At 41.4% G+C, this 27,222-nt stretch overlaps 1 protein-coding gene across 3 annotated transcripts in view; it reads right to left on the bottom strand.

Moving 5' to 3' along the window:
* TBX20 (T-box transcription factor 20) overlaps window positions 1-27,222 on the bottom strand; it is a 42,226-nt gene that overhangs the window by 6,838 nt on the left and 8,166 nt on the right. For 2 of the 3 annotated variants that reach the window (XM_039549796.1, XM_039549795.1), the window contains exons 4-7: window positions 23,929-24,037; window positions 18,252-18,410; window positions 14,755-14,831; window positions 3,221-3,330 (exon numbers count right to left, since the gene is read on the bottom strand). In XM_039549796.1, the coding sequence (XP_039405730.1) occupies window positions 3,221-3,330; window positions 14,755-14,831; window positions 18,252-18,410; window positions 23,929-24,037 (455 nt within the window). Of the gene's footprint in view, window positions 1-1,540; window positions 2,874-3,220; window positions 3,331-14,754; window positions 14,832-18,251; window positions 18,411-23,928; window positions 24,038-27,222 lie in introns of those variants that run through there. The other variant, XM_039549797.1, reaches the window with a different exon arrangement.

The following is a 27,222-nucleotide window of genomic DNA, read 5'->3' as shown; positions in this document are numbered from 1 at the left end:
CTTTAGAAAATAAATTTGTTGACAAGAGTATTTGATGAAATATAAGTTCAATTCAGTATTGTAAAACATTCTGAGACAACAAATTTTGTAACAGGTATTAGTTTCCTAAATCTGATTCAAGAAGGGACGTTCACCCAAACTGTAGAATGAAGACATATGAAGACTTCTATCCGTCAAGGTAAACTTACTGGAATTAAGTATAGTAACCAATCATAGCCACATACTTAAACCAAAACTATAAGCAAAAAATAACAGAAATAAAAAATGACAATTGTTATTTTTTAAAAATCATAAATCTCTTATAGGATATACTCTCAAATCATGATTAATTTTTCCTCTGCTTAATGAAACAGGTAAAACAGCCCAGTAACAGGAAAAAGGAATTGTGCGAATTTAGCAAAGGAAACTTGAACCAAATCCTGGTCCTACCACTGAACCAAATCCTAACTGCTGGGAAATTAGGATCCAGAGCCAAACTGTAAGGATGGCACAATACTCACAGACCACAGCAAAACCCTAGACAAATCAGAGGGTATCTGAGCATTACTGCACTACAGGGAAAGAAGGATGCAAATCTGGATTTGCCCGGGTTTGCATTTGGCTCTGTTCCAGGTGGCTACTATGAATCCTGTGTGTGGAAGCAGGCACACAGAGAACTATGTATTTCCTATTTGTTAATTCCTTTGGAAATAGACATCTTGGGATAAATACAGTACTGTAGGTTACTGCTTCCATCTTTAGATGGCTGAAATTGGCGGAGCAGAGAATGCTCTGGGAGGGTGCTGAAGTAGTTAGAAAGCCTATCACTGCTATTTATTCCTTTGTTTTATGCCGAATAAGGTGTGTGATCCTTTCTCATGAATGACTGTGAAATGATTGTGGGACTGGAACACTTCTATAAGGAATGGCTTAGAGAATTGGGGCTGTTCAGTCTGGAGAAGAGAAGGCTTTGGGGAGACCTAATTGCAGCCTGTCAGTGCTTAAAGGGGGTGTGTGAGAAAGCTAAGAACAAATTTTTAGCATGACCTGTTGTGACAGGTCAAGGAGTAATGGCATTAAACTAAATGTGGATAGATTTAGGCTAGATATAAGGAAGAAATTTTTTACTATGAGGGTGGTGAAACACTGGCACAGGTTGCCAGAGAGGGGCTGGATGTCCGATCCCAGGAAACATGCAAGGCCGGGCTGGGTGGGGCTCTAAGCAACCTGATCTAGTTGAAGATGCCCCTGCTCATTGAAGGGGGTTTGCACTATATGACCTTCAAAAGTCCCTTCCAACACTAACTATTCCATGATTTTCATGAGGAACTTTCTCAAGCATCCTTTCCTGCTCCAACTGCAATTGTCTCTAATTGCAGCTTAGTACTCCAAAAAGTCACATACCACTTTTGCCAGCACCAAGGAGATTAGTAATTCTGAGGCAATCAAGGTCTCAAGGATTTTATAATACACACCACCCAGCACCGTATATATATGTGGCTCTCAACTCTTATTTGTATGGGGGAACATCCATCAGTTTTGCATGCAAGGTGGTTTTAAAATAAATCAGAAGAAATAAAAATATCTATGGAATTTCAATAAGAACATTATTTCTCTCCTTGTGTCTTGGAGGACTTTTCCTTATTTAAGGGCACTAGACCTAGAGAGAGAGCAAAGGTAGTACCAGTTACTCATGTGCAAGAGCATTATGATTTACCCTCTGTGCATGTCTCTGGTTGCCCAGAGCGCTCACGCCCCATGTAGCATATGGCTCCCAGATTAGACAAAAGTTCTTTGCCATGATTCACAATCTTCCTCACTTACTCATTTGCCATATTGTGAGCAAATGCAGAACTGTACCTTTTTATTACACATAAAATTCATTGTCATAAAGTATTGTTTCCCTCTATGACACCTTTCTAAGGATTCTCTCCTGAAGAGATTTAATGGCCTGCTCTCATACGGAGGTTCACCTGGTTCATTTTGTCACTCCCAAGGGAGGACATCATGCTAGGAAGAAATTTAATTCTTGAAGAGAAGGTGCTTTTCTCTGAGCACTTCCAGCAATGGAAAATTTAATACTGTCTTCAACAATAGCTGGCCTAGGATCTAAGTTGACATGAAGCAAGGTAATCCCCCAGAAGTATGTGAAAGGATGGCATCACACCAGGTGAAAAGTTGCTTTAGAAACTCCATAACGTAAGGGCCTGCTCTTAGAATAGACCTGTAAAAACAAGGCCACCTAATCACATTTTGCTGAATAGCAACTCATGGTTAAAAATAAGTGTGTTTTCCCTGCACAAGTCCAAAGAGCTATGACCAGAAATAATGCTCTTATCTCTTAGCAGCACTGTATGAAGTTAGAGGACAAGACAAGGGCACTGCCAGTCGGAAGACAGATAGACCTGCTTTACCTCAAGTGGCTGTGGCATATCAGGCAGGTCACAAAGTCAACATGCAAAGTATAATGCAACACAAGTTTGTGCTAGTCAGCAATCCTACAGGAAGGGTTTGAGATCTATTTCCAGTGGCAAATTATGACAGATGCAATTTCTCCAGTAAGCATCCCCACAAAGAACAAGTCTGTCTTGCTACTACTTTTGCTTCTACTAACGCAGACAAACTGTTTGATAAAGCATTTGGGGCTAATTTCTTCAGCAGGAACAGCATCTTTCAGAGACTAACAGATAACAGTTAAACATCAATTTTTCAGGGCGCTGCCAAGTTTTCTTCCTGAGAAGGCAAAATGGGTTAACCACAGGCTGGTTGAAGATGAGGTAAGTTGAAGATGAAATAAGATGAACTAAGTCCTCTGTTCACAGAAGGCTGGAGAGGCAGCAAGTGGCACATCTACATGGTACTTTACAAATGGTGTGGATCCCAGCTAGAAAATCCTGCCAAGAGATGGGGAGTGTTAATTTGTTCTCAGCACCACAGTAATGAAGTTGTCTGGTTTGCAGACATTTTGAAGAGGAAGCAGAACTAATTCTCTTCTGATGGCAAAGACTATATGGTTGTCTCTAGAACTGCCTCCTGAATTGAACCACCCACACCAGTGCCATGGGCATATCAGATATCCCAAAGAGCCAAAAGGTAACAAGTACTCTTCTTCATTATAGGACTTCATGGCAGAGAGACACACCAGAGAAATATTTTAGAGTACCACAGTACTGCCTGTGGTCCTGCTTTTCTCAAGCATAACTGGGTCACAACACTTTACATCATGAGCATGTTTTCCTACCTCTGTTTTGTGTTGCCTGGCTGTCATCGCCAAGATCATCTTCTCCTCCGTAGGTCCGAATGGGGGATCGGGCATAGGAATGCTTTTGGATAAGGCTCTCCACACTTTCTCTGTAAAAGGAAACAACCTAGTGTATCAATACCACCCTAAACACAATTCTAATTCATTTAGGTAAATACAATGCCTTTTCCTGTCCAGATCACAGCTTTCTCACACAGATTCTTGAAAATTTCTTAACAAAAGACTTACCTCATAGCATGACATTGGAAATGCCAGATTTGGCCTGCGTTTTTTTAATATTGCTGATCATCTCTCACCAGCTTCTCCAGCAAAGTAGAGTCAACTTCCTACTGCGTTTCCTGGATGTGGTCTCAGGCAGTGAATGTAAGACCAGCACTCTTCATAAATTTGAAAATGCAAACTCTGCAGTTATTTTTGCTGAGTGATGAGTCTGGGTTCAAAGAGACACCTGTGGTCCAGCTCCTTTCAAACAAGCTTTTGCATCACACATGACCACCTCATTTCCTCTCCCCTTTTTCTGGAAGCAGGGGCAAAGACAGGTGTGTCCAGAGACAGCTCAGCTCTGACCATGCTCTCTCAGCACTGGGAGTCGAGGGCAGTTTGTAGCAGGAAGTCTACAGATACTACCGATCTCATGCCACATCTATTCTGGGAGGTTAGACGTGCCTGACAGGCCCCTGCCTTGCTGGTAGCACAAAGCACTGAAGTCACCCAAACCATTTTTAAATAGAAGGAAGGCATATCTGCATGATAAGCCTTAGTAGTTTGTAAGGAAGATCCAACCTTACACATTCCCAGAGCATTTCCATGTAAGTAGGTGGCATTATACCAAAGATGAAAATGACCTAGGCACATTTCCAAAATGGCTTTGACCTTCTGTTCCTGTTTAAAAAGTCTAAGTAGCAATAGTCATTTAAATATGCTGCTTGATGAAGCTTTTGTCCGAATTTACCATTTGTCTATTCATACTTGCGAATGCCCTTCGCTTAGAGAATATGTCTGCTGCAGAAATTCCAAGGAAAAATATTTTTCAAGTAACATGATAAATCACAATGGCACATGTTTTCCTTTCCTACAGAAAGTCCATTATGGTCATTTTGTCCTTGGTCTATCACTGGCATCATTACTTATGCTAGTGTCCTCAGAAAAAAAAAATAAATAAAAAGAGGATCTTATCAAAGTGATTTACTTGTGTCAGGATTGGAAGTGGACTGAAAGCAATGGCAGTTCCTACATAGAGGATAATATAATTGGATTACTGCCTTTTAAGTGATTGAAAACAGTAGGCATATCAGGGCTATCTCGAAGAAGATTTTCCAAAGAAAAAGACAGATGGCATTGTTTACATTATGTGCTGAATGCCTCTTGAAACATTAGGCTTTCTTCTGAAGCAGAATGTGAAATGCAAAGAATTTTACTTGACCAAAAGGACTATTTCATATAAGTAGAGCAGAGCAGAATAACAAATTTGACCAGTGTTGTCTGAGTGATTTAGATATTGGTATATAAACATATTCATAATCACAGAATTATTAGTCTATAAAGGTCTGAAAAATAAATTTGATACAGGCGATTGTCTGTATTGTCTCTATTGACTTTATTTCAAGTAAGGGTCTGCTTATAACAACAGAGATTACAGCATGTAATAATATCCTGATGCAACAGAAACAATGCAGGCTCTAGTTTTAGCACAGTGGGCCAATTTCACCTCTCAAACGTTGGATCCAATGGCGGCTTGGGGATAAACTCACCCCAATAAATTTACATTTGAATTACCTACAGGGATTTAAAGCTAAATCAAATGCCCACAATTATTGCAGACTAAATTCTTTCCAGATGGGTTTGTATGCTAGACAGAGAACTCTATTATTCTATATGGTTGTCTTCTTTTAAAGGAAAAAGAGAGATGACTTCTTAGTGAACCCTGAATCTGCAAAGTTTGAAACCAGGGAACTATGTGGTGGGTTTATTTATTTATTTTACGATGTAGTGTTGCAGATAGTATGCAAAAGGTTTTGGAAGATTAATCTCATTCATCAGCACAAGAGGCAAAGGTTTTTATGGCAGAGGGAATGGTCTAATGTGGAAACTTGGATCAGAGAAAGCAACTAATCTCACAGAAACAGTTCCTTTTGTGCAGCTGAGATTCAAGATTCAAAACTGTATGGGCTTGTCTTGACTAACCACGTTGGTTGTTTATCCTATAATCGCAAAACACCTAGTGAATTTTCATTTTAGAGGCTGAGGCTGTGATTCTCATCATGCGTGCAGAGCTGAGATTCACACCAGAATTTAGGCACCTGCCACCACAGTCTTCAGGTGGGGTGGCCCCTCCTCTTTCCACATACAACACATGCTGCATATAAACCTCCAAACAGACCTACAAAATGCAAAAGGCTGTGTGCATCTAAGTGTGCAAAAGGAAACAGAGGAAAAAATGCAGTGTATTTTCTCCACTCATAAAGCTTGTCTCTGAGTTATCCTCCAAGCACTTTCTTCCACTTAGAAAAACAAGAGCAGAAGTCCGCATTTAGATTTCTTTCCTTCCCTTTGTGTTTCAAAAAGGAAAGGGGTGGTGGCCTCTGCACCATGCTGCAATATTCCATCCTCAGAGAACATCACTTTGAGTCTTGATAGGGAAGACAGAGTTGCAACTCATTTAACCTATGAAAACATTTGGAGTTTCCCACATAGGTTGGAAAGAGGAGACTAAACTCCTCCACCATTTAAAGACAGAAGTGCCTTAAGACTTACTCCAATGCAGATATGCAGGAGGAAGCAGAACTTTAACAACAAGACTTAAGTGCCTGTGAAATCTAGTTCAGAATGCAGGAACAAAGATGGCAATCTGGAACAGATTCCTTCTTATACCCTTTTTTCCACTGGGTACAAGAGGACTTGAATCTCAAAATCTTTCTGGAAATTCTCTTTATGGAAGTATGAACTCTTTAGGTTATCCCAAATATGATTCCCTGGAGAGATGATTAATACAATACATTTTTTTCAAGTCTCAAAATATTATGATAACACTACTAAAAGGGAAAGACATTATTACCTCTGGCTTTATAGTTCTGTATGCAACATCAGATATCTCAATGTGGTTCAAAGGATTTATGGAAATAATTTTATAAATTACTGAATGACAAATCAATATTTTCCACTTTATGATTCCATGATCAATTTCAAAAAATAGCAAGTGAAGAGTATGGTGTGGTTTTTAAAGCTGTTTTGCGTATTTTTCAGCACTGTTCCACAGTAAACTCTCTGAAGAACCAAGTGACTTCCACTTACTCAATACTCAACTTCTGTTTCTTTGTTTGTGATCAGAGACTCGTTATCTAATATGGGGACCTAACAATTTTTACCTTTAAATGTGTCTTAGAACTCCACAGTTTCTTCTATTAGCAGGAAATTAGCATCAAACTTTGTTCTGAGAGATCAAAAACTGCCAATGGAATAAAGGAAAGATGTCTTCTTTCTGTCAAATATTTTTGTGTGGTCTAGCAACAAGTTTCAAGTCTTCCACACTGTTCTTCACCTCACAGATATCTTGCAAATACCCAGAGGAGGGGGGAAAGCACACACATACATACAATATATAACTGTGATTAAGCTGTGCAATATGTACAGCTGGATAATAGTAGGAGATGACAGGCTGGAGAAGAGCAAGTTAGGGACTGAAGCTGCTTGAGAAGAAGGATCCACATGCCAAATGGAAAGGAAAAAACTAAGCTCGTATTGGCAAGCACACCCACAGAGGACAGGCTGAGGAAGGACAAATGTGAAGAGAGATAATAGGAAAAGGAGCGCAGGCTGATCACAATAATCTGCATTCCAGCAGAAGCACACTTTGAGCCCACCCCTGTCAATAAACCTTATTATGAATGAAGCACTTCTCTCCTTTGTCAAAGAAATAAAACAGCAAAATTTGAACCTGAAATCAAATCATGCAAAAGGCTGAGAGAACTCATCAATCAGAAAGGGTTTAGGGTACACAGGGAACATCTTGCTATTCTGCAGGTTCTAACCTCTTGATTAAACATTTCACTCTTGCCTCTGCTGGCAACTGATTCCAAAACTTCCAGCTAGGGATGCTTTGTGTCGTGCAGCTCCAAGCTGAGTCTTTGGCTTTGTTTAGTTAACAGTGCCCTGTATGTACAGAGTAGCCTCAGAGGACCAAAAGAAGATAGGAAAACCCTGATGTAACTGACAAATGATTCACTAACACTTTACAGACCAAACCCAAGTTTGCCATGGATTTGAACTAGGAGAGGGCAGAAAATAGACCTGGCTTGGTAAGTAGCTGAGGCTCTGTGAGAGGATGCTCACTTTCTTTTGCTGTCAACCCAGATTATAGAAATTCTCTCAGGAGATGATAAAGTCCCAGATTACCCTGAGCAGGATCTTTAATCAAGATGAAAGAACAGAGCTTCTTTGTAGGTGGGAGCAGGCATCTCTGGTGTAATTTTTTCTCCTCCTTTTGCTATTACCCTACGTCAGCTGTGCATGCATAGCAGCCTGGTGATCACCACAACCCTGGTTCTAAATTTGGCAGAAAGAAAAAGGACATGGAAAGCCTACCTTCTCCCTTTGGGACAAGAATGCTTAAGAGAATATATTTAGTGTTGGTGAAAGTGTCAGAAAAGCTGATTCAGAACTAGCTGGCTGGAACCAGGGCATCCAGTATCTATCTTAGATCTATACCATGGCTACAAAGAGGATGAAGTCTGATGTGGGGGGCAGCCATCCCTTCCAGTGGGAGCCAGGTTCAAGCTTGTTTGAAGACAACATGCTAAAGTCAAACTGCAGTGAAAAAGAGCAGATGGCTGAGCCAGGCACTCTGAACTTGTGTCTTCTGCGTAAGTTACTGTTTCAGGAATGGCTCCAAGAGGTAAAAATTTCAGAGCAGAGCTGAACAGTCTCTTAGTATTAACCTCTTTTTTTTACCCCTTGCTATCCAAGTGCTAGGTATGCAGAAAGGTAAGGATATCCCCAGAATCTGCTCCCTGTTCCTGATGTCATGGGGTTTGCTTTTTTCTATTTTTTTTTCTTTTTCTTTGCAAGGAAAGGCAATGTTGATTAAAAAAAAAAAAAAAAAAGAAGGAAAATAATAAAATAGTAAAACTGACAATCGTGTTTTGCTTGGCCATTCAGTCCAACACAAAGAAAAATACAGAACAGGATATAAAGTGTATGAATTATCAGTTTGCAGCCTGAATGACTTCTTTAGTTCTGCATTTCAAAGGTTTCCTTTTTTTGTAGCTGCCAGTTAGTATGTTTGGAAGAAAGCCCAGATAACAGAAGACGTCAGAAGTGAGGTGAGGTGAAGACAGATGGAATAAATGGGCTGAGAAGGCACAAAAATAAACTTGTCGGAAGTCGCACTGTAGTAGAACTTTTTTTTAAGGGAAAAGATGACTAATTTGTCCAAGACACAAGTGCTAAAAACAAGTCTGTAAAAAAAAAAATCTAAACCCAAACAAAAAAACCAACCAATGAACAAAATTCCCCTCAAAAAACCAACAAAAACCACTCACCTCCCAAAAAACCAGAACGACATAGCAGGAAGAACAAATACATTTCTGTAACAGCAGCTGTGAGTGAACAACTTATGCTGTCAGAACCACTCTCCAGATATCACTCAATCTTTCCATTCCTGTGGCTTTTATTTGCTATTTTGCATAGGCACAAACATACAGACATATTCCTTTTCTACGTATACCTGCTCTTACACTGGTAGATGAATATTAGAGGCTGACCATAGGAACATAATTCAGGTTATGGATGGTCCATGGTATGGACCAAATCATTGAGCAGAACAAAGTAGTTCTGTTCCACTGCTTAGATTAAATCTGAACCAACCAGGGACAAAACAAGACCTACAGACTACAGTGGCTCACGTGACCTGGCCCAAAAGCTAATCCATAGCCTCAAAACACTTTCACACAAAGTCAAAACTACCGGGCAACTGTTGGATGGATGCATTACTGCAAGAATATATACAAAAAAGAAGGGAAATTAGTCTTAAATTATGAAAAATCTGGGGTTTGATGACTGTAGAAAAAAAAGTGTACCTCCACAATGATATTTACTGCCACCCTCCCAGTAAAAATCCAGCAGTTGTAGAAGAGCTGTAATATGCATGGATGTGACAAAGCCTGGCTGAAGCCATGGCATGGGAAAAGTAATGACATTTATGAAGAAGGGGCATGAATATACTCACCCTACTTCTCTCAACTGCAAATGAAAATGAGAAAACAATATTACATAGCCAGCCCCGTGGAGCTCCACTTCACTCAGTGGAGCAACCATTTCTGACTGTAGGCACAGCATAAGAGGTGAGGACAGAGCACTACTGTGCTTGAAACTGTGACTGGGGAAAGTCCCTGGAAAACTTCCTCTGGGGTGGAAACCATAGACCTAATTTGACATCATTCCCTCCTCTTATGCACACACTACATCTGCATGAGGTGGGTGGAAACAACTAGAATAATATTTTTATACCATTTTGCACAAGTAAGAAGCTAGATAACAGAAAACCTAAGTGAAAATGAGCCAAAGTATGAGTGCTTAAAAACTTGGGAGCTAAAGAGGTTTTAGCTGGCACAGGGGGCTTTCTGCTGGGTGAAAAGGCACAGTTGCCTGGCTAACAACAAGCAGAGTCAGAGGAACCAGATTTGACAGGAATAATTCAGGTGTTTAAACATAGGCAGGTAGTGCTTTCAAGATTTGCTAAGGCATCCAAGCCACCTGCAGCGTTCTGGAAGGGACGGCACAGATAATACAGACAATCCACCCACCCATCTGAAGCAGAAGCTGAAGGCTGGACTAACCTCAGCAACATCTGAAATGGCACTAGATAACAGGCATTTAGGCACCAGAGTCCCTGGTATTTCTCCCTAAATTCAGGACTCCTTCTCTTCTCTGAACCTGAACATCAGAGATCATTGTGACGCTGTATTTCCCCCCGCCAGCCCTGGCCACCCCCTCAGGCTCTCCCTATTGGTTCCTGTACCCCAACTCCGCCCATGTATCGCCCTGGCCCCTGAGAAAACCCCTCTGCGCTGGGATCACCAGGTCTCTCTGCCTCAGGGAACCACCTGGAGAAGAGGTAACAATGAAAGTCCTCTTGGGCTGCCATGAGGGTCCCTTCTCTGCCTCCTTTACTGTTACCGTGCTGCAGAGCCCAGCTAGCCAGAGCAAGAGTGCGGGGCCATCTGGAAAGGCCTACAGGAGGGCAGAATGGCTGCCCTGCCCTAAGCAGCCCCACTGAGCTCTCTGGCAGGGTTGAGGCTTGCTAAACTAAACCTAGCACTGCAACAGATGATATCTCATGGCTGGTTGCTGACATTCACAGACTGACAACTAGCTGAGAATGAAAGATCAGCTGGGAGTTTGACTTGTTGGAGAACTATGACAGAGCCCTACTTAACCATGGATGTGTGGCTAGGTCATAGAGCATGGATATATTTCTGGCTGTTGGTAGGGGACTTTGAAGAGTCCAGGAAGTTCTTCTAGACCAACAGTAGGCAGCAGGAATGGGGAAGAAGGCAGCTCTGTGGGGTGAGCAGGGAAGGGATGGGAGAGAGGACGGCTGCGCACAGCCCATCACCGAGCATGTGACTTTGACTGATACTTCAGCAGGGAAGTACCCATATCCAGGCATTAGCATGAACTTTGTTTACAGCCTTATAAACCAGCATGATGTATTTCCACATCTCAGAGATGAAGCTCCTCAGGGGAAAATCTGGAACTTTATTACCATGCAAATCCAGTTGGGATGCTGCTCTCTTACTTCCCCATCCCCCCATCCTTCCTTTCTCTGCCTAAAAATGACTTGGGCGTGCAACCATACTTTTCCGTATTTCCTCGTGAAGTATCCCAGAAGCATTATTGGACTTGTGCAGATGGGTATACTCACTTAACTCTCTCCTTAATAGTTAAAAATCCACACCCTGAACGTGCCTATCACATACTTGGCTCCTGCTCTTGAAATTATCACCTTTTTCACTGACTTTTTTGAATGGTATGTATAATTATGATGGATTTATTTATCTGTTTATTTTTAGCAGGCTAATTCTTCACAACAACTCAAAAGATAAATTCAGACTCAAGATTAAAAAAATTCATGTGTTGGGTTCTTCCTCTGCATCCTTTATGCCTTTGGCAGTTTTTTCTTCAGCAGAAATGCCTCATTACTGCATTTGGCATCCCATAGTCAACACCACAGTATGCTAAGCTCCATGTTCTGGTAATTGCTGTTAATTGTTCAATTTTTTCGTTCACAACCACTATGGGAGCCTTTTTATAGTAGAGGAGATGTAAATACCATGTAAAAAGATCAAAAGGTGCGTCAGAAACTTATCTAAATCACAGTAGCTCCAGATAAAGTCTGCCCCACTGCTATAAACAGATTACCACAAGTAATGTAGGGAAAGGGGTAATTGTGAAAGGAACCTTGCATCCTACTAAAAATTCGGTATATACCAAACTCACCCAAGATTTTTTCAATAGTTAAAAGGCTTGCATATAGCTATGAGGACAAGGAAACCATTCTATGGTATTTAGACAGGAACAAAAGAAAACGCAGGGCATTTCAAAAGTTTTGCTGTTGCCTTCCTCCTCTACTGTTGTGCAAATTTCACTATCTTTATATATATTGTTTCAGCTACAACACATACAATGCCCACAGCTTTAATCCTAAAGGCATTTTCAGCTTGAATTTCTTACATAAGGATCGTAAATCTAGAATGGGAAGCCTGAAATCGTTAAAGTCACATATTTATAAAATCATATTCAATTAGGTTAAAAAAGTGCAATTTCTGTCATCATGTCATAAAAAGATGTGTTTTTCTCTCAGATCTACTATAAAGAAAAGCTCCCTATATTGTTACAGATAGAGGCTGTTTTCAATCAGTTACAAGAAGCAATCCAATTACTGGATGGTTTAGTGCAGTAACTGACTCCAGACTAATTTAATTTCTTTAGGTCTCTAAAGATCAATTGATCTGATTTGTTTCCCTCCCCAAAGGCTGTTTAGGAAAAAGCAGGCTTAAATACCTGGAAATGAAATACAAAGCTCTGTACGCTTTCACACTACTTAGGTCATTTGGAAAAGCTGGAACTCAGGATAAATGAGTGCTGCCTTGGCCCCAACATCACGGGATGCTTTACGGGAGGCCATTAGGATCACCACGCCACACTGTAGATTACACATGCACGTGCTGCGTGCACGCCTGCTTAGGGAGCAGTGCAGGGAAAGTATTTTCACAGCTCCTAGATAACTACTCAATTTTCAAGAGCTGTGCAAGAGTCCATTTGGCCTTCGTAGTCTTCCCTAGCAAATAAGTATTTTTCTCCAGCAGTGATCTTATAGTTTACAACTAGACTGAGCAAGAGTCATGCTGTACTATTCAACATTCATCTATTTGCAATTCATGTTGCAATGGACATCAAGAAAGAAATTCCTCCTGTTGTCATATCTCACTTTGCTATTTCCTTTGCTTTTTTTCAGATTTCTTTAAGCAATTTTTCTGGTGCTAAGATGAAATATATAGAACCAGTAGGCACTTAGAGAATGGTGTCCTCATCTGCCTGAATATTTTAATGCCAGAACCAAATAAACCCCTTCATATTTCTGGACCATTTGTATAACTTTGGCAGTTCCCAAACGGTCTCTTACCAGCCCACTTGCATGTTACACTTTTACTATCTCGTGACTTGATGTGTTGTGCAGCAGGTTTTGTATTTTTAAATACTATTGTAATAGCAATCAGGGCTAAGCTTTCTAATTTAAGTCAAAATCAGACCTGACCCAAACTTGGGCTCTCAAATCCAGAGTTTTAATGTAAGTTTAATAGTTTTCACATTCTGTTTCTTGTATTTATTGTAGGCTTCACATTTGTCTGCCTTATCTTTCATGGCAACGTTTGTGCCTGGGCTTGGCTGCCTGTCTCAGGCTCTATTCTTACACTTATCAATAAACAAAAGGGCACTGCAGCTTATGCTCAGCATTTCTGACTCCATGCCATGTGCTGTTATAATAAGATGTCCTCCGGAAAAATTCCCTTCATATCCAGCACCACGATAGTCGGTTCATCCGCACAGCGGTAACTAAGTTTTTCTCCCAGCTTATCTGTTCAGACTCTTTCCGCCCTTGCAAAGCTGTGTTGTTAGATGTCTCCTGTCTGTAAAACAAGGAAACCTCTTCCAACAGGTCCTCCCTTGACTACTTATTGCATACAAACCTGAGCTTTGGATGTTGTTTACCTCACTATTCTGTTAATACAGTCGACTATGCTATTTTTGTTAAATTTGTCCTTTTTTTCTGTTTGTTTTCATTTTCAATGAAGGCTTTCACTTAAGAAACAATTTTCAACAACTTTGCTAGTGTGCACTGCAGCCTACAAGCTTTCTTTCCCCAAATTACTGGTTTTTTACCCCTTTACTCAACAGATCACTAATGATCCAGTCACTAGTAAGGTGTAAAGGATACCACTATTTCCCATCCATGGGCCTGCTTAGATAGATGTACTTTTGAGCTGCTGTGAAGGCTTTCTCTAGCTCTGTGGCTATGACTCCATTGAGCCGTTTGTCCTCTGTATGCACCTGTGAAAAATGATTCACAGATGCATCTGGATATCCCCACATAGGAGCCTGGAGAGGCTTGGCCTCTCCAAACTTTCTTTCATTATTGTGTAGGAAAATGCTCATTGGAAAAATTGGATGTGCTATATCCATCTCCATCGAGTTCTCTTCCAGCTTAAAGGACAAAGGCAGCTTAATTTGCTTCATTTGCCAAGATATTTGACACGATATGATAAAAATGTGGCGTGCTGGAAAGCTACCAAGAGATTGAAGTTTATTTCCTAACTCAGCTGTGGGTTAATGCTTCTGTCCCTATGGCACAGTTGCTTCTAACAAGCTGTACACACACAAAACAGTTTCCAGATAAAGCTTTCCCCTGATGCAGCTTGTAATACAACTTTGGTGAAACAAAAATGGCATCTTTGTTGTTAGAGTGGGAGTTATGGGAGTCATCCTGATGGCAGTAATTGCCAATTCAGCGTCTGGGACTGCTGAAGCAAATTTTGGGAGCTATCATCTCTCTTTTCCACTATGTTGAGCAGTGGGGAGCTGTAAAGACATTTTTCACAGGACCACTACCCTTGTTTCCCATTGGCCCAATTCACAGCCCTCAACCGGATTAAATGGCATGATAAGAAAAAAGCTTTTCATTCTGAAGTTGTAAAACTGACCCTCTTCCCCCTTCAAGAAACCCCCTGAGGAAGACAAATATATCGGCCCCAACTGGAACAGATGTCAAAACTCAAAACAGCTCTTTCTTCATAAAGTTTATAAGAATTTTTAAAGGATGTGGAGGAGTCTTACTATATGCAGTAAGATAACGTTAAAATGCACAGGTTCTCAGGAGTTGAAAGGATGCTTTTCCTACAAACTCTCTCTTCTCTTTATCTTATCTGCATGGAAAGTAAACAGAAAGTCCCCATTACCTCTCAATATCAGTGAGTCTGGAAGAGTCACGGAATCCTTTAGCAAAAGGGTTGCTGTCAATTTTCAACTTGGTTATCTGGAAACACAGAAAAGAGCAACATTACACAAATATAGTGTTAAGGTACTGCAGTGTACAAAGTGTTAACCAATCCATCCGCTGTGACCTCACTGCTAATTTTATCCGCGTGCCCCGTGCGTGTGCATGTATGCTGCTCTTGAGACACTGCAAAGCTGAGGAGGCAAACCAGGGTGTACTGCACATATGGCAGTGGAAAGACCAAAGGGCACAGCAGGCTCAGCCTTCCTGTTGCCTGGAGCAGGAGGAACCCACCCACGTACAGTATTACAGCTTCCAAATACTTTAACAGCATCAATCAGGTTGTCTCTTCCACAAGCAGTACAAATCACCCTGCTAACAGCTGAGCCTGCTTGATGGAGCCGCGCATCAACCAGTACAAGCCCAAACGACCTGAAGCCATGGCTTCAGTTCAGCACCGTCTTTTCTTTTACTGGGATGGAAATGTTCTCAGCCAGGCCTACCAGCCACCACACAGGGGCAGTTTAACTGGTTTTGTATGAAAAGAGGCTGAGGAAGGAAGGAAAAATGTGGGGAGAACTCAGATTTAAACTGACAGGGCCTGCATTGAAGGAGTAACCCCACTGAAACTATCACAGTCTTGAAAAAACACAGATCATGAATAAAAACTTTCCTCCCTTCTTCAAAGGTAGCTATAAACCTGCCCAGTGATTCAGTCAGCCTTTCCATTTTGACAGAGAACCCATTGACCAGGAATCCCTCCTGCCCCAAAGCATCTGAGTTCCCCTTAACTTTGCGGTGAAACTTTTCAGGCATATGGTGGTGACTTTCAATATGTTTTTTTGAGGACCAAGAAAAGAAATGCACCATTGTCCTTGTGAAATTTTCTATCTATCCAACCAGTTTCGATTTGGTGAATAAAACCTGAGACATCATTGTAATATTTGGATTTTCCAGCCGTACTTCTTCCAAGAGCTAAAAATAAAATTTTAAGTGGAAGTTAGACCTTGATGAGAGGCAACACAGGACCCATCCTACAAGGCAGTGAATGCCACCAACTCTAGCTTAAACCCACGAAAACCAACAGCTCTCAACATTTCATATCAAGGGGCTTTGTCAGCCTGACTTCCCTCAAAAAAAAAAAGCCTGTATCGAAGAGGCCACAACCTCATTTTTAATAACTGGGCCTCAAGACTCAGGAAAAAAAAAAAAAGGGATCTTTTCCAAATCCTCAAACAATGAAACACTCTCACCAAACAAATATATTTCAAAATGGGGTCGCTTCTCCCCCGAAATAAAAAAGAAATGAAAAATAAAGAGGACAACTGGACCCAACTTTTAATTCTGAGAAAGAGGTCTTCTGTGAGGAAAACACAGAGAGGAAGGGACATGCAGACAAAGGCAAATTCTGAGTTTTAAAGTAACACTCTTCCAGTGGTCAAACACCATGGACCTGAGTGCTGGTCGAGGGTTTGAAGCTGTCTCATGGCTCAGATACAACTGGTGGAAACAACCCTGAAGCCTTGCTACGAGGACCTTGAAACAATTCAGAAAGTTAATTACAGACTCATTCTACTTCCAAGATATCCATAAGCCCTCAGCTTATGGTGATGTTGCAGCGTGGCGAGTCAGTGCCTCACGTCCACTGAACATTTTTATGGCAGCGTTTTGAAAACCACCTTTAAAAATACAAGCTCTAACTAGTTCCATTGACTGAGATCACCGACACACCAAGCCAACTGCACTACAGAACAATAAGGATGTCTATTCATCTCTTGAGCATATTTTCACCAATCAAACTTCCATCTTCCCGATATTAAAGTTTTGGTATGACATCACAGGAGAAACTTTTTGTATCCACCAAAGCCAGATGAGACTCACAATCATTTATGGCCATATTTTTCCTCAGAGACTGTCTCACAAACAATCAGAGAACATCTGCTAGAAAGCATTTTAAAATGAAATCTGACCTACAATTCAACTCTGTGGCAGTGGTTTGACTGTTTAAATAAATGCATGCCCTTTAAATCTTAAATTATGAGATAGTTTGTTGAAAGTGTAATGTATTTAGCTTTTATCTAATAACCTCCAGAAATGTAATCAATCCCTCCTTAAAACAGTTCTGAAAGAAATGGCAAAAATGAAAAAAGGCTCCATTTTCATTAGTCATAAATAAAATGACAACATCAACCTCTAGGGGTTCCGGAGATGTTCCATTGAGAAATTTCCAGGACTCAATGTATGTGCTTTGGGAAGGTTGGTTTAGAAACATCTCTAGTGTAAATATCATTGGTAGACACAAATTCATCCTACAGAAATAAATTCCGGGTTTAGCTGGTTTTGTGCCTGTTACTGTTTTGCTGGTTTTTAAAGAAAGTTACATGGAAAAATCTAACTGCCTGTCCAAACATTATTTTCTTGAGATTGCCAGGTGCTGAGTGTGTTTTCTACGGCATTCAGATACAAATCTGAGTCTAAATCAATACATTAAAGCCTTAAAGCAGGATATGGGGTCCATCATAAGGACTGACTTAATACTACTAATATTATCTTCAGAGCTTCCTTGGCCCCCTATGCAGTAGTTTAGTTTTATTCATAACATTTCAAATTTAATTACTTTTGCTTCATATTAAGAAACGCTGACTTCTTTAAACAATCCAGCAGGTTCATTGACTCTGTGATGCTACCTGCCCACATATTTGGACGGGGCCTATATTTTTCTTAACTTGAGGGAACTAAGGAGTGAAATAGGTGGGTTTTTTTGAAGTACCATAGTCAGTAAGCCCTTAAAGCATGCTCTGAATCACACTGAAGGCAACGACATATTTCCACTGACTTAAATATTAAAGCCCAATCCACCATCAAGCAGAGCCTCTGTTCTCTGATTGTTTATAGACTTCCTAAAATTACTCATTAGCAATCCATTGTTATGATCTCCTCCATTTTGTATATATTATTCCCTGGCATGCAAATTGAAATTCAAACATCTGGATGTAATCTGGGCAGCCTCTGAAAAGCGTATCTCTGAGTGGTTTTCCTTACGTTTGAGCCTTACAGCTTAATTAGTCGACTTTTTAAGCCCATGAAATTATCATGTGCAAACCAGAATCTCTCTCAGCTCATAGCTTGTGGCATAAAAGATCTCTGCAAATAAGAACAGTTCTTTAATGAGCTATAATTAGAAAATGACTAAATGTTAATATGCAAGCAGCTTTGTATAGACAGAAGGGAAGACAAAAGAAAGCCTCTTACTTGTCATTTTTACTCTCATGAATAACCCTTACGGTTCTTTGAAGTCTGTAGTACTACTGTATATTCAGGAATTACTCATGAATGTGAGTAAGATTGGCATGGAAAGGTAGGTTATGGCTGACATTTTCCTGGTTTACATGGGGCAGAAGGGAGTTTTCAGCAGGGTAGGGTCTAGTTTCATCCATGGAAATTAGCTGCTCTACTCACCAATTGATTCTGGTAGGCAGTAACAGCAGTAAAAACTGTCTCTGGAAAGATGAATGTCCTGAACTCTTCTGATTTCAGATTGAGCAAAGAAGCCGTGTGATCCTTCTTCTTAATGATGTGGACCCTTGGCTGGTACTTGTGCATGGAGTTCAAAATGATCTGCGAGAAAGAATGACACAGCACTGTCCTGAGAGGAGGGTTGACAGAGCCCTCAAAGCTATAAAACCATAGGGGGGAAAAAAGAGATCTAATTAACACTGCAGGGGAAGTGTCTGAAATCTAACCAGCCAGGGGCTGGTTTTCAGAGTAAACTCTCCAGCTCCTGTGGGCAGTTCCAGGAAATGAAGGTGGAAAAGCAGGCATCCCAGGAGCTAGACTCCTCTCACTCCTACGCCACTGGTGAGCATGCATATCTTGAAGCATAAATACCTGTTCCTACAGGTGAGGTGTTTTACATACAGAATTAGTCACTACCAGAGTGTGCCCCAGTTGGCAGGTGCGAACTGAAAGCTAATGGCCAACACTCCCCATTTGCAAAAATGCGCAGGTGCACAATGAAAACAGTCACAAATCCCTCCAAAAAAAATGACGGAAAAAATTAGACCCATCCAAAAACCTACCAGCAGCAGCAGCACAAACCATCTGACCAAAAGTAAAACTCCACGTAGCCTTCTACTGTGGCAAACTCTTAAAACAAGCTACTTCATAGATGCTCTTCACCGCAGACTACCAAAAATGAGAGCAAGGAGGGAAACCAGTACGGAACCCCCAAATGACTGGGTTTTGCTATTCTATCCTCATTAATAATTGTTTACGAGCTCCCAAAACAATTCTAAACCCAAGCTACCAACCAACCAATTTCAATGTTCACTGGAGTCAAACCAAGAGTTCCCCTTGCTTCAGTTACCACTGGCTGGAGGCCTGTTTGGCTGCCTCTAACCACAGTATTACAATATAAGAATTAAATACAGAGCTCAGCTCACACCAGCCCTTGTTTTGGATATAATCACAGTCACAAGACAAAATTGGCAATGGTGTGGGTGGTTCTATTTTGCAGGGGCCATAACGACATTATAGTCAGCTCCGTACATCTGGAACAGCTAATGTGCATTCCTCAGGAAGCGTTAACTTCAGCTGAAACATAGCAGGAGCAGTGCAGTATTTCATGCTAAGTCAATGAGAAAGGTTGCACATTGCATTGGAGTGGAGAGCTCAGAGACAGCTCTATCATATCTACAATTTCCATCAGCGTTTTTCTTTGCTGCTCCTTTGGGGCCAAATATTGCCAAGACTCACACTGGGACTTTGGGGGGAGGCGCACAGCAGCAAGAAAGACATTACAGTGACAGTGAACCATCATCTTGGAAGTGTTGCATGTCCGCTTTAACCAGCTCAGGTCCTTTTTCAAAGCACTTCACCATTTTATACAGCAACACACACAACGGCCATGGACCTTGCCTTTAATACCCTTAGCACTTTACCTTCTCTTTGTAAAACTTTGTCGTGTCATCCTAGTAATTTGGAGTGCTCTAAGCAGATGGAAAAGACATTTTAAAGCAGGGTGTGTGGATGGTGATGAGCTTACTGAGAAGTTGGCCCACAGACCTCGGTGCTTTCCATTGCCTTTCACGGCCATGATATCCACACCAAGGCATTACATCTGAGCAGCAGTCAAGCGGAAGGAGGAAGAAGTTGTGACAGAGCAGCTCCCACACATGCCCTTTCCTTTCACTCCTTTTGAATGCAAATTGTGATAAAGAAACTACATTTCTCAAACAAGAGCACGTAATCCCTTATGAAAGTTTTCCAAAAAATGAAGTGTACATAGATAACATCCCCTTCCATGGTACTCTATGTTTCTCATTCCCACCAGAGGCAAGTCTGGTCATTCATGTACCAAACAAGTACTGAATGTAGCCAGGAGGTCACAGAAGACCCATGGCCAAGGTAAAAGTAAATGTCACCATTTCCTTCATGTGAGGGTCTGTACCTGTAGTACTCCACCTGCACCCCCACACAAGCTGCTGGTAACACACAAAGACACTCCTTAATATCCATGCAACATCTCGTGTTAGGACTATATAAAAATATCCTAAAGGAGTTAGATCCACAGGGTGTACCTCACAGAGTAGCCTCCAAGAGTGGCCTCAAAGTCCAAGCAGTCCCCTCCTGCATGGTGTAGCTATCAGAAAATCCGTCATGCCAGCTCTGTGACAGTCCTGCTGGCATGTCCCAAGAGATACATCAGGTGCCCCTATACTCATGGCAGCCCCCCTGCACACACTTGCTGGCAGCCACAGGCCCCCAGCCACCCCATCCACCTTTGTGCTGACAGCCTGCAGCAGGGAAGATGACCAGGATCCCTCCTTACAGGATCCTGATTGCTGTAAGGTCAGGCAGGTTTGTAGGCATCTGGCTCCCACTGGCTACAGACCAGTCACCAGAGGCAATCTGGATGCCAGCTGCAAAATTCCAAGGTGGTTTTGAATTCAGGAACTGTGCTGTGAATGCCACTTCCATATTCACCAAATAAGAGCATTACCACGTAAAGTTTTCTTTCTGAAAACACGAAGGTTCCTAACTTCTGCCTGGTTGACTCTAAAAAACCTTGGGCATAACTCCTTGCAGCTATTCCAAACCCCCTGCTTTCACAGTTATTTATTAAACATGTTCACAGCTTTGTGTTTGCTTTTGCAAACATCCATGTGTTTGAGTTTTGCTATTGTAAATGCCAAAAAACCAATTACAATAATGTATACACTCACAGCTCACCTCACCATAAACCAGAAATTATGTCACTCCAATGAAGGGCAACAAAAAGTCCTAAAGAAAGCATTCTGTGTGAAGAATGTCACCAAAAATCTGGGGGGAAAATGTCACATTCATAAATATTTTGCAATCAGAAAAATGGCAATTACTTGCTTGGCTGTAAAAATCTAGAGATAGGAGCCATTTCCTTCCTCTGGTAGGGATATCTGAAAGTGTTTCCATGGAGCAAGCTGTATGTCATGCACACAGAGATAAGACTTCTGCCTGGTGCTTGGGGAGACTATGTGCATCACTATGGGGTTACACATGCTGCTGAAGGTACACAAGCAGAAATGCTTGCCAACTCCAAAAGTCCCAGAATAAGAGAAAACAAACATATGCTAGAACAAACAAATGCCTCTCTTCTCTACAGATTCCTTTCCAGGAAGTGAACCACCCTACAAATAAACCACAATTACCTTAACACCCATAACTGTCTTCTGGACGATGAAGAAAGCAAGAAAGTAGAACAAACTGGAATCGGGTTGGATCCATGTTCCCTACCTGCAACTAGTATTTAAAGGCGTCTTTTGGGTCATCCAAATTTCCTCAGGAACTAACACGCCTTATCAAACGTAATTAAAAAGTGAAGACTAGCTCTTTCAAACTGAAGTGAGAGATTTCAGGAGGTGTTTCAATTCTCCTCTTCTCCTCGTGCACAGGAGTTCAGAAACACCGTGGGCCATAGCACAGTGAGCCCTCCTTAAAGGCTTTAGAGCACTGATTTCTTCCTTAATTCTACTGATCATCCACTGAAGCATTCACATAGCTTCAATAAGGCAGCACATAAAATCTGACATCCTAATTTGGAACATAAACCCCCACAAAATATTAAAAAGAGAGGGCTCTGTGAAGGGGTAACACCTGTCACTCAAACCTCAACACAGGATCAAGCCTTCAGGGCTTATACTTAACTGAACACACAAAACTTTCCATTGTGGTTGGCTGTCCAGAGCCTTTGTGTAAAGAATGGGATCAACCTCTGTTTCTCCGGAAATTAATGGGAAGGCTGCATCTCAAACACTACAGATCATTTTCTCCCACTGCCTGTATTTGAGGTGATTACATCTTCTTGCTCTGCCACATGTCTCTGTTCCCGACAGCTCCTCAGACCTACTTCTTCTTCCTCCTCCTCTGGGCTTCTGGGAACTGCAGCACTCCTAACTAGCTTGCAATATACTGCTGCAAGCCCTTTATTAGAGGCACACATGGCCCCTGTTATGATGAAAAATGCTTCTTTTTAAGTGCTCACGTATACTGCTCTATCATCACTCGGTGATAGAGCCCACAAATCTTCAGCTTTGCCCTTCTACAGATTATGAAATAAAAGAGAAGAAAAAAACAAAACCATTCTCTACTAGTCATGAAGAGAACAACGGTGGGAACTGGCTTCAAGAACAATATATCCACAGATGGATCTCTACAAAAGAACAACACAGAGGCGTCTATCTGGGCTTTTTTTGTTTATTTGTTTGGGGGTTTCAGCTATTTTTTTGTTGTTGTTGTTATTTCCAGGATGTATTTTAAATTATCATGGCTGTGATTGAATGCTCAGTTCTTGAAATGAGTGAAAATTCTCTTTTGGATGAGAAACATTTGCACAGAACACAGCTGAGACAAATGGTCACTGTCTCACACAGTCCAGGCAAAAAAATACCACACTAGGAAAGGGATTTCTGATACATTGTATTCTGCAATTATTCAGCTGAACAAATTAGTTCCCCCTACACATGCTTTGGAATTCAAAATCATTCCTCTCTTCCCAACACCTCATTTACTAACGCTGCCTTTATGCTCATTCTTCTGAACTAAACTGCCTTGTTCTCAGCCAACAACTCTTTCAAATCCGTCCCCTTGCTCCTTCTGTCTTCCCTGGGAGAATCAACAAGCCCAGAGGCAACAATTTTAGCTCTTTCTTCACAATTTGGAGGCACTACCCAGTTGTTCCTGCACTTTAGGGGCATTTTTAGGGAAAGGACAGGACAGACAATACCTATTCTTATCACCTACTGCTAGGCAGTCAGGTAAGTAAAGGAGTTGTCCCCACTGACGGAGCATAGCAGGAACCCATGGCAAGCAGCTCTGAATCCTATTTACCATCTTCCAGCCTCAAGGCTTGTGACAAAGAACTGGCACCAATTAGAGCCAAGACCTGTCTCCTTCAGAGGCCCAAGTCCACCCTGTGGCACCTTGGCTTGCAGTTAGCCTACAGTTATTTCAAGGGCAATTGAGGCACACTTATTTTTTATAATTTTATAGACCTTGCTTTGGTGTCAAGTCAGTATTTTCTTCTGACTCTGTGCCCATGCTGCAATGAGTCTGGAAGTAAAAGAGCTCTTATTGATGGACCCAGCCCTAACAGGTGACCTGAAGTGACCGGCAGGGAGCTTCCAAGCCCACACGTAAAAGCACGTGGGTTTGCTGGCCGTGGGACGTGGCAGAGCATACTGCCAAGTCACAGCAAACTGCAAGCAAAAGCGCAACAAAAGGCTCATCTGCTTTCCTTCTATCCCTTGCTCTCATCCTCAGCTCCACCCTGAACTTGTCCCAGATGGATGTTTTGCCTCTAGTGGTAGCAGGGTTTGATCTGGGCTCTGCCCTATGAAACACTTTGTAAAATCCCGACTTTTAAAGTTGCCAATTCCTCAACAACAGAGGAACCCAAAAGGGGCCTTAAACGTGTTAAGTCAGATGCATTCAAGCTTCACACATCGTCCCCCACTGTAGTATGAAGGGCTGGCTAAGAGAGGTAACATGGGGACCACGGCAGCCTTTCCCCATGGCAGTCTCTCTCCCATTTAGCCCTGTGGCCCAAGCAAGCAATTCCCTGGTGATTTCTTTTCCCTTTCCCACCCATAGGGCTACTCACATGGCCATGCTGATCCAGCTCATTGTTGGTGAGTTTGACTTTTTCAAAGGACACCATCTGCTTCAGCAGTTGCTCTCCTGTGAATGGGGAGTCAGGGTGCACATACAACCTAAAAAAAACACAGAAAAAATGCCTGCTCATAAAAAAAATCTCACCTCTGGGCTTGTGTGTGGGTACCATCTCTGTATGAAATTAAAATGCACATATCATTCTGCTTTTGGGACATGCAGTGGTTTCACGGACATGGACTTCCTGAGAGCTTAGGATAATACAAATCTGCTGCTAGAACATGACACCGCCTCCCCCAAATTAATGAATTCCTGAAATAAAGCTATTAATGAAGGACAGTAAAGCAGATTACTTATTTAATTCACTGGAACATAACTGAGAATCCTGTGTCTGAGTGCTAGACTGCTCCTTAACCATCCCTATTATTTTATCCTGCTATCTAAAACGGAGACATTAACTAACATTTGCTGTTGTGTCTTTTCCCAAATGAAAAATTGATCATGTCTTTCCCCACAGCTGTACTAACAAGCACTTAAAATAACAATGACTACAGCTCCAAGAGAAAAAACATGGTGTCATTACAGAGATAATGGGGGAATGCAGATAAAAATGCATTTTTCTTTATATGTAACATTAAGCCGTGATAATGATTTTAACCTGCACTCGATCACACATTCGCTGTGGTGACGTCTGTTTATAAGAGGTTGAAGGCTGCAGTCCAGCACAGTGGTTTGACATGAAAAATTAGTTACAGCTCTGCTATTAACAATCCTACACTTGGGAAATTAAGCAGAAGAAAAGGAAGCAAGAAGACATGTAGATACAATGATGTATACATTATGACTACACTAATTACAAGTGCCATGCTATTTAAGAGCAATGATTTTATAGGAATAATGTATTGCTGAAAATTATTAACTCAAATGTTCTTTTGTGATGCCAAATTAAGAGTCGGACCAGACCTTCAGCTAGTGCAAACCAGCCCTGTTCTGCTTCTGTCTGCATTGGTTATCACTCACTGAGGGCCTGACTCTCATTTTGGGTGATGTCTTTGGCCACACAAATGACTTTCTTCCATTAGGTGGGTGGGGCAGCACTGAACTGCCAGGTTAGGAAGATAAACATTTGTCCTTGTTGTTGAGCTACGATTTTAGAATGGAAAAACCACTAAATGGTGGGGCGTAACTCTCCAATAGACCACACTGATCCCTAATCAAGGAATGCCCATACTAAAGACACTGGGGAGAACAGTCCTGTTGCGCAAAGAGGAAGGAGATTTGATCCTGCATTCTGTTTTTGCCAGCAGAATCCCCAAGACACAGTGAAGCTAAAGTGTTACCAGCACAGCTCACCTCAGATGTGCAGGATGTTTGCCTTACATTGATCCAAAGCACAGCTTGGCTGCTCTAGCTATGTCCATGGGAGGGATGCTGAGCCAGGATTCCTGTCACAATAAAATATTCCTAGCATGCAGGCGTCCTCACTGCTATAGACTCTGCTGATTGTACTGCAAAGCCCATAAAAAATGGTCGTGTATCTGAAAACCCAAGACCTGGAATCGTGTTATGTCAAAAGAATCTTAGCTCTCATGAAAACTAACTTTGCCTTCCTCTAAAAAAACCTGAAAATTTCAAAATTTAGAGCCCTGAATTAGAGAAGGCAAGACAAAAAGAGTTCCTAACAGGCCCTGCAACTTTTCAGCCAGCCTTGTGATATTTTTTTTTTTTGAGCCTGCCTCCTAATTTTGAATGTCTGGATAGCTAATAATGTTTACTGTGATCACAGAGTGTCAGACTCAGCACGGTTTGGCTAATTGGGTCCAAAAAGCCAAAGTATTTCAAATATGTGCTGGGAATGAGTAAAGACCTCCCTGTGCTGAAAAGCTAAGCACAATTGTTTTACACCATGGATAGTTAATGCTTGGCACTGCTTTAGAACTACCGAGTGCCTGTAAGCTGAGTGCTAACAGGAAAGTCACTGAAGGATGGGCACCAGAATATCACTTACTGAATTGCAACAATAGACCTTACTTTTTTTACCCATTTGCTACACCCCATTGATCCCACTGCACCACAGGGTTCCACCTGGTGAGCTACACCTATTTCCCACACTTCTCCCACAACCTGAGCTTGCACACCTCAGGGAAGAGGGTTGAACACTTGACATAGTGATTGCTGAAGCAGAAGTTGTTGGGAAGACCATGAGTGTGCACAAGCAAACAGGTCAGCAAGATAAATGTGCACATTCCAGCACAGCACACAAGGCTCTCCCAGAAGTTTGCCTGGAATCTGCTGCCTAAGGCCAGCCAGATGCGAGGAGCTGCTCGCTTTGATTCATAAAGGATTGAGGAGCCATATTTGGGTGTGAATTTGCTCCACAGTACATAATGTTTAGTGATATATGCAAGGTTTGAGTACTGCTTCTTTCTTGTGTATTTTGGAATGCAGCACTGCACTCCCTCTATTTAGTTTAAACAGATGGTCTGGTCCCACAAGCCCCATGCATGCTACTTTTATTTACCATAATATTTCAAATAATTTGCAAAATATAATACCATTTAAAGATTTCCTGCCTAGAGTTCTCCATAAGTGTGTAAACACTATAACTTCATTAAACAAATTATTGTAGACAAATACAGTTTAAAAAAAAAAAAGGGAGAAATTTTTGAGTGAAAGAAATGAGGCAAAAAGGGAAGAAGATCAAATAAAGGTACATGCTGAAACTTACTGATGTTTCACGCAGTCTTAATGTGGAAGACAAACACAAAATATCACATAGGAACTCTATACCCAGATAGCACTTAAGAAGATTTACAAAAGACTTTCTGAAAAGTATTTTTATTTAAGTGTTCGTTGCAACATAAACTTGTTCATTGCAACATAAACTTGCCTTCAACATTGACAGCAGGAAGACAAGGATAAAACTGGTTTTAATAGAAAGTTCCCTGAAGGGCTAATCTTTCAAACAGAATTGCAGAATACTTATTAATTTGAAAAAAACCAAAAGCCCAAAAAAACCCTACAAAACTGTCTTAGTGTTGAAAGTTTTTTTTAAAATGGAAAGAGCAAGCCATCGAACTGGTTCAATCCTGTAAAGTCTTACACCCAGGCACAATGCAACTCCTGAATAATTCCTCTGATGTCACTGTGCCTGTGCAGATGCAGGCAATGGTGTGTGGGGAACAAGTACCTTGTTACCAGTGCCCAGACACTAAACACACATACACCTCTCACTGACACTCCTCAAGTAGCGAGAGCTAAAACCCTGTGTTTGGAGGACAAGAAA

The sequence above is a fragment of the Corvus cornix genome, chromosome 2 (assembly GCF_000738735.6).
Source record: "Corvus cornix cornix isolate S_Up_H32 chromosome 2, ASM73873v5, whole genome shotgun sequence".
NCBI lineage: Eukaryota > Metazoa > Chordata > Aves > Passeriformes > Corvidae > Corvus > Corvus cornix.
Note: the sequence above shows the minus strand (reverse complement) of the source record. Positions and strands in the feature narration are given on the sequence as shown.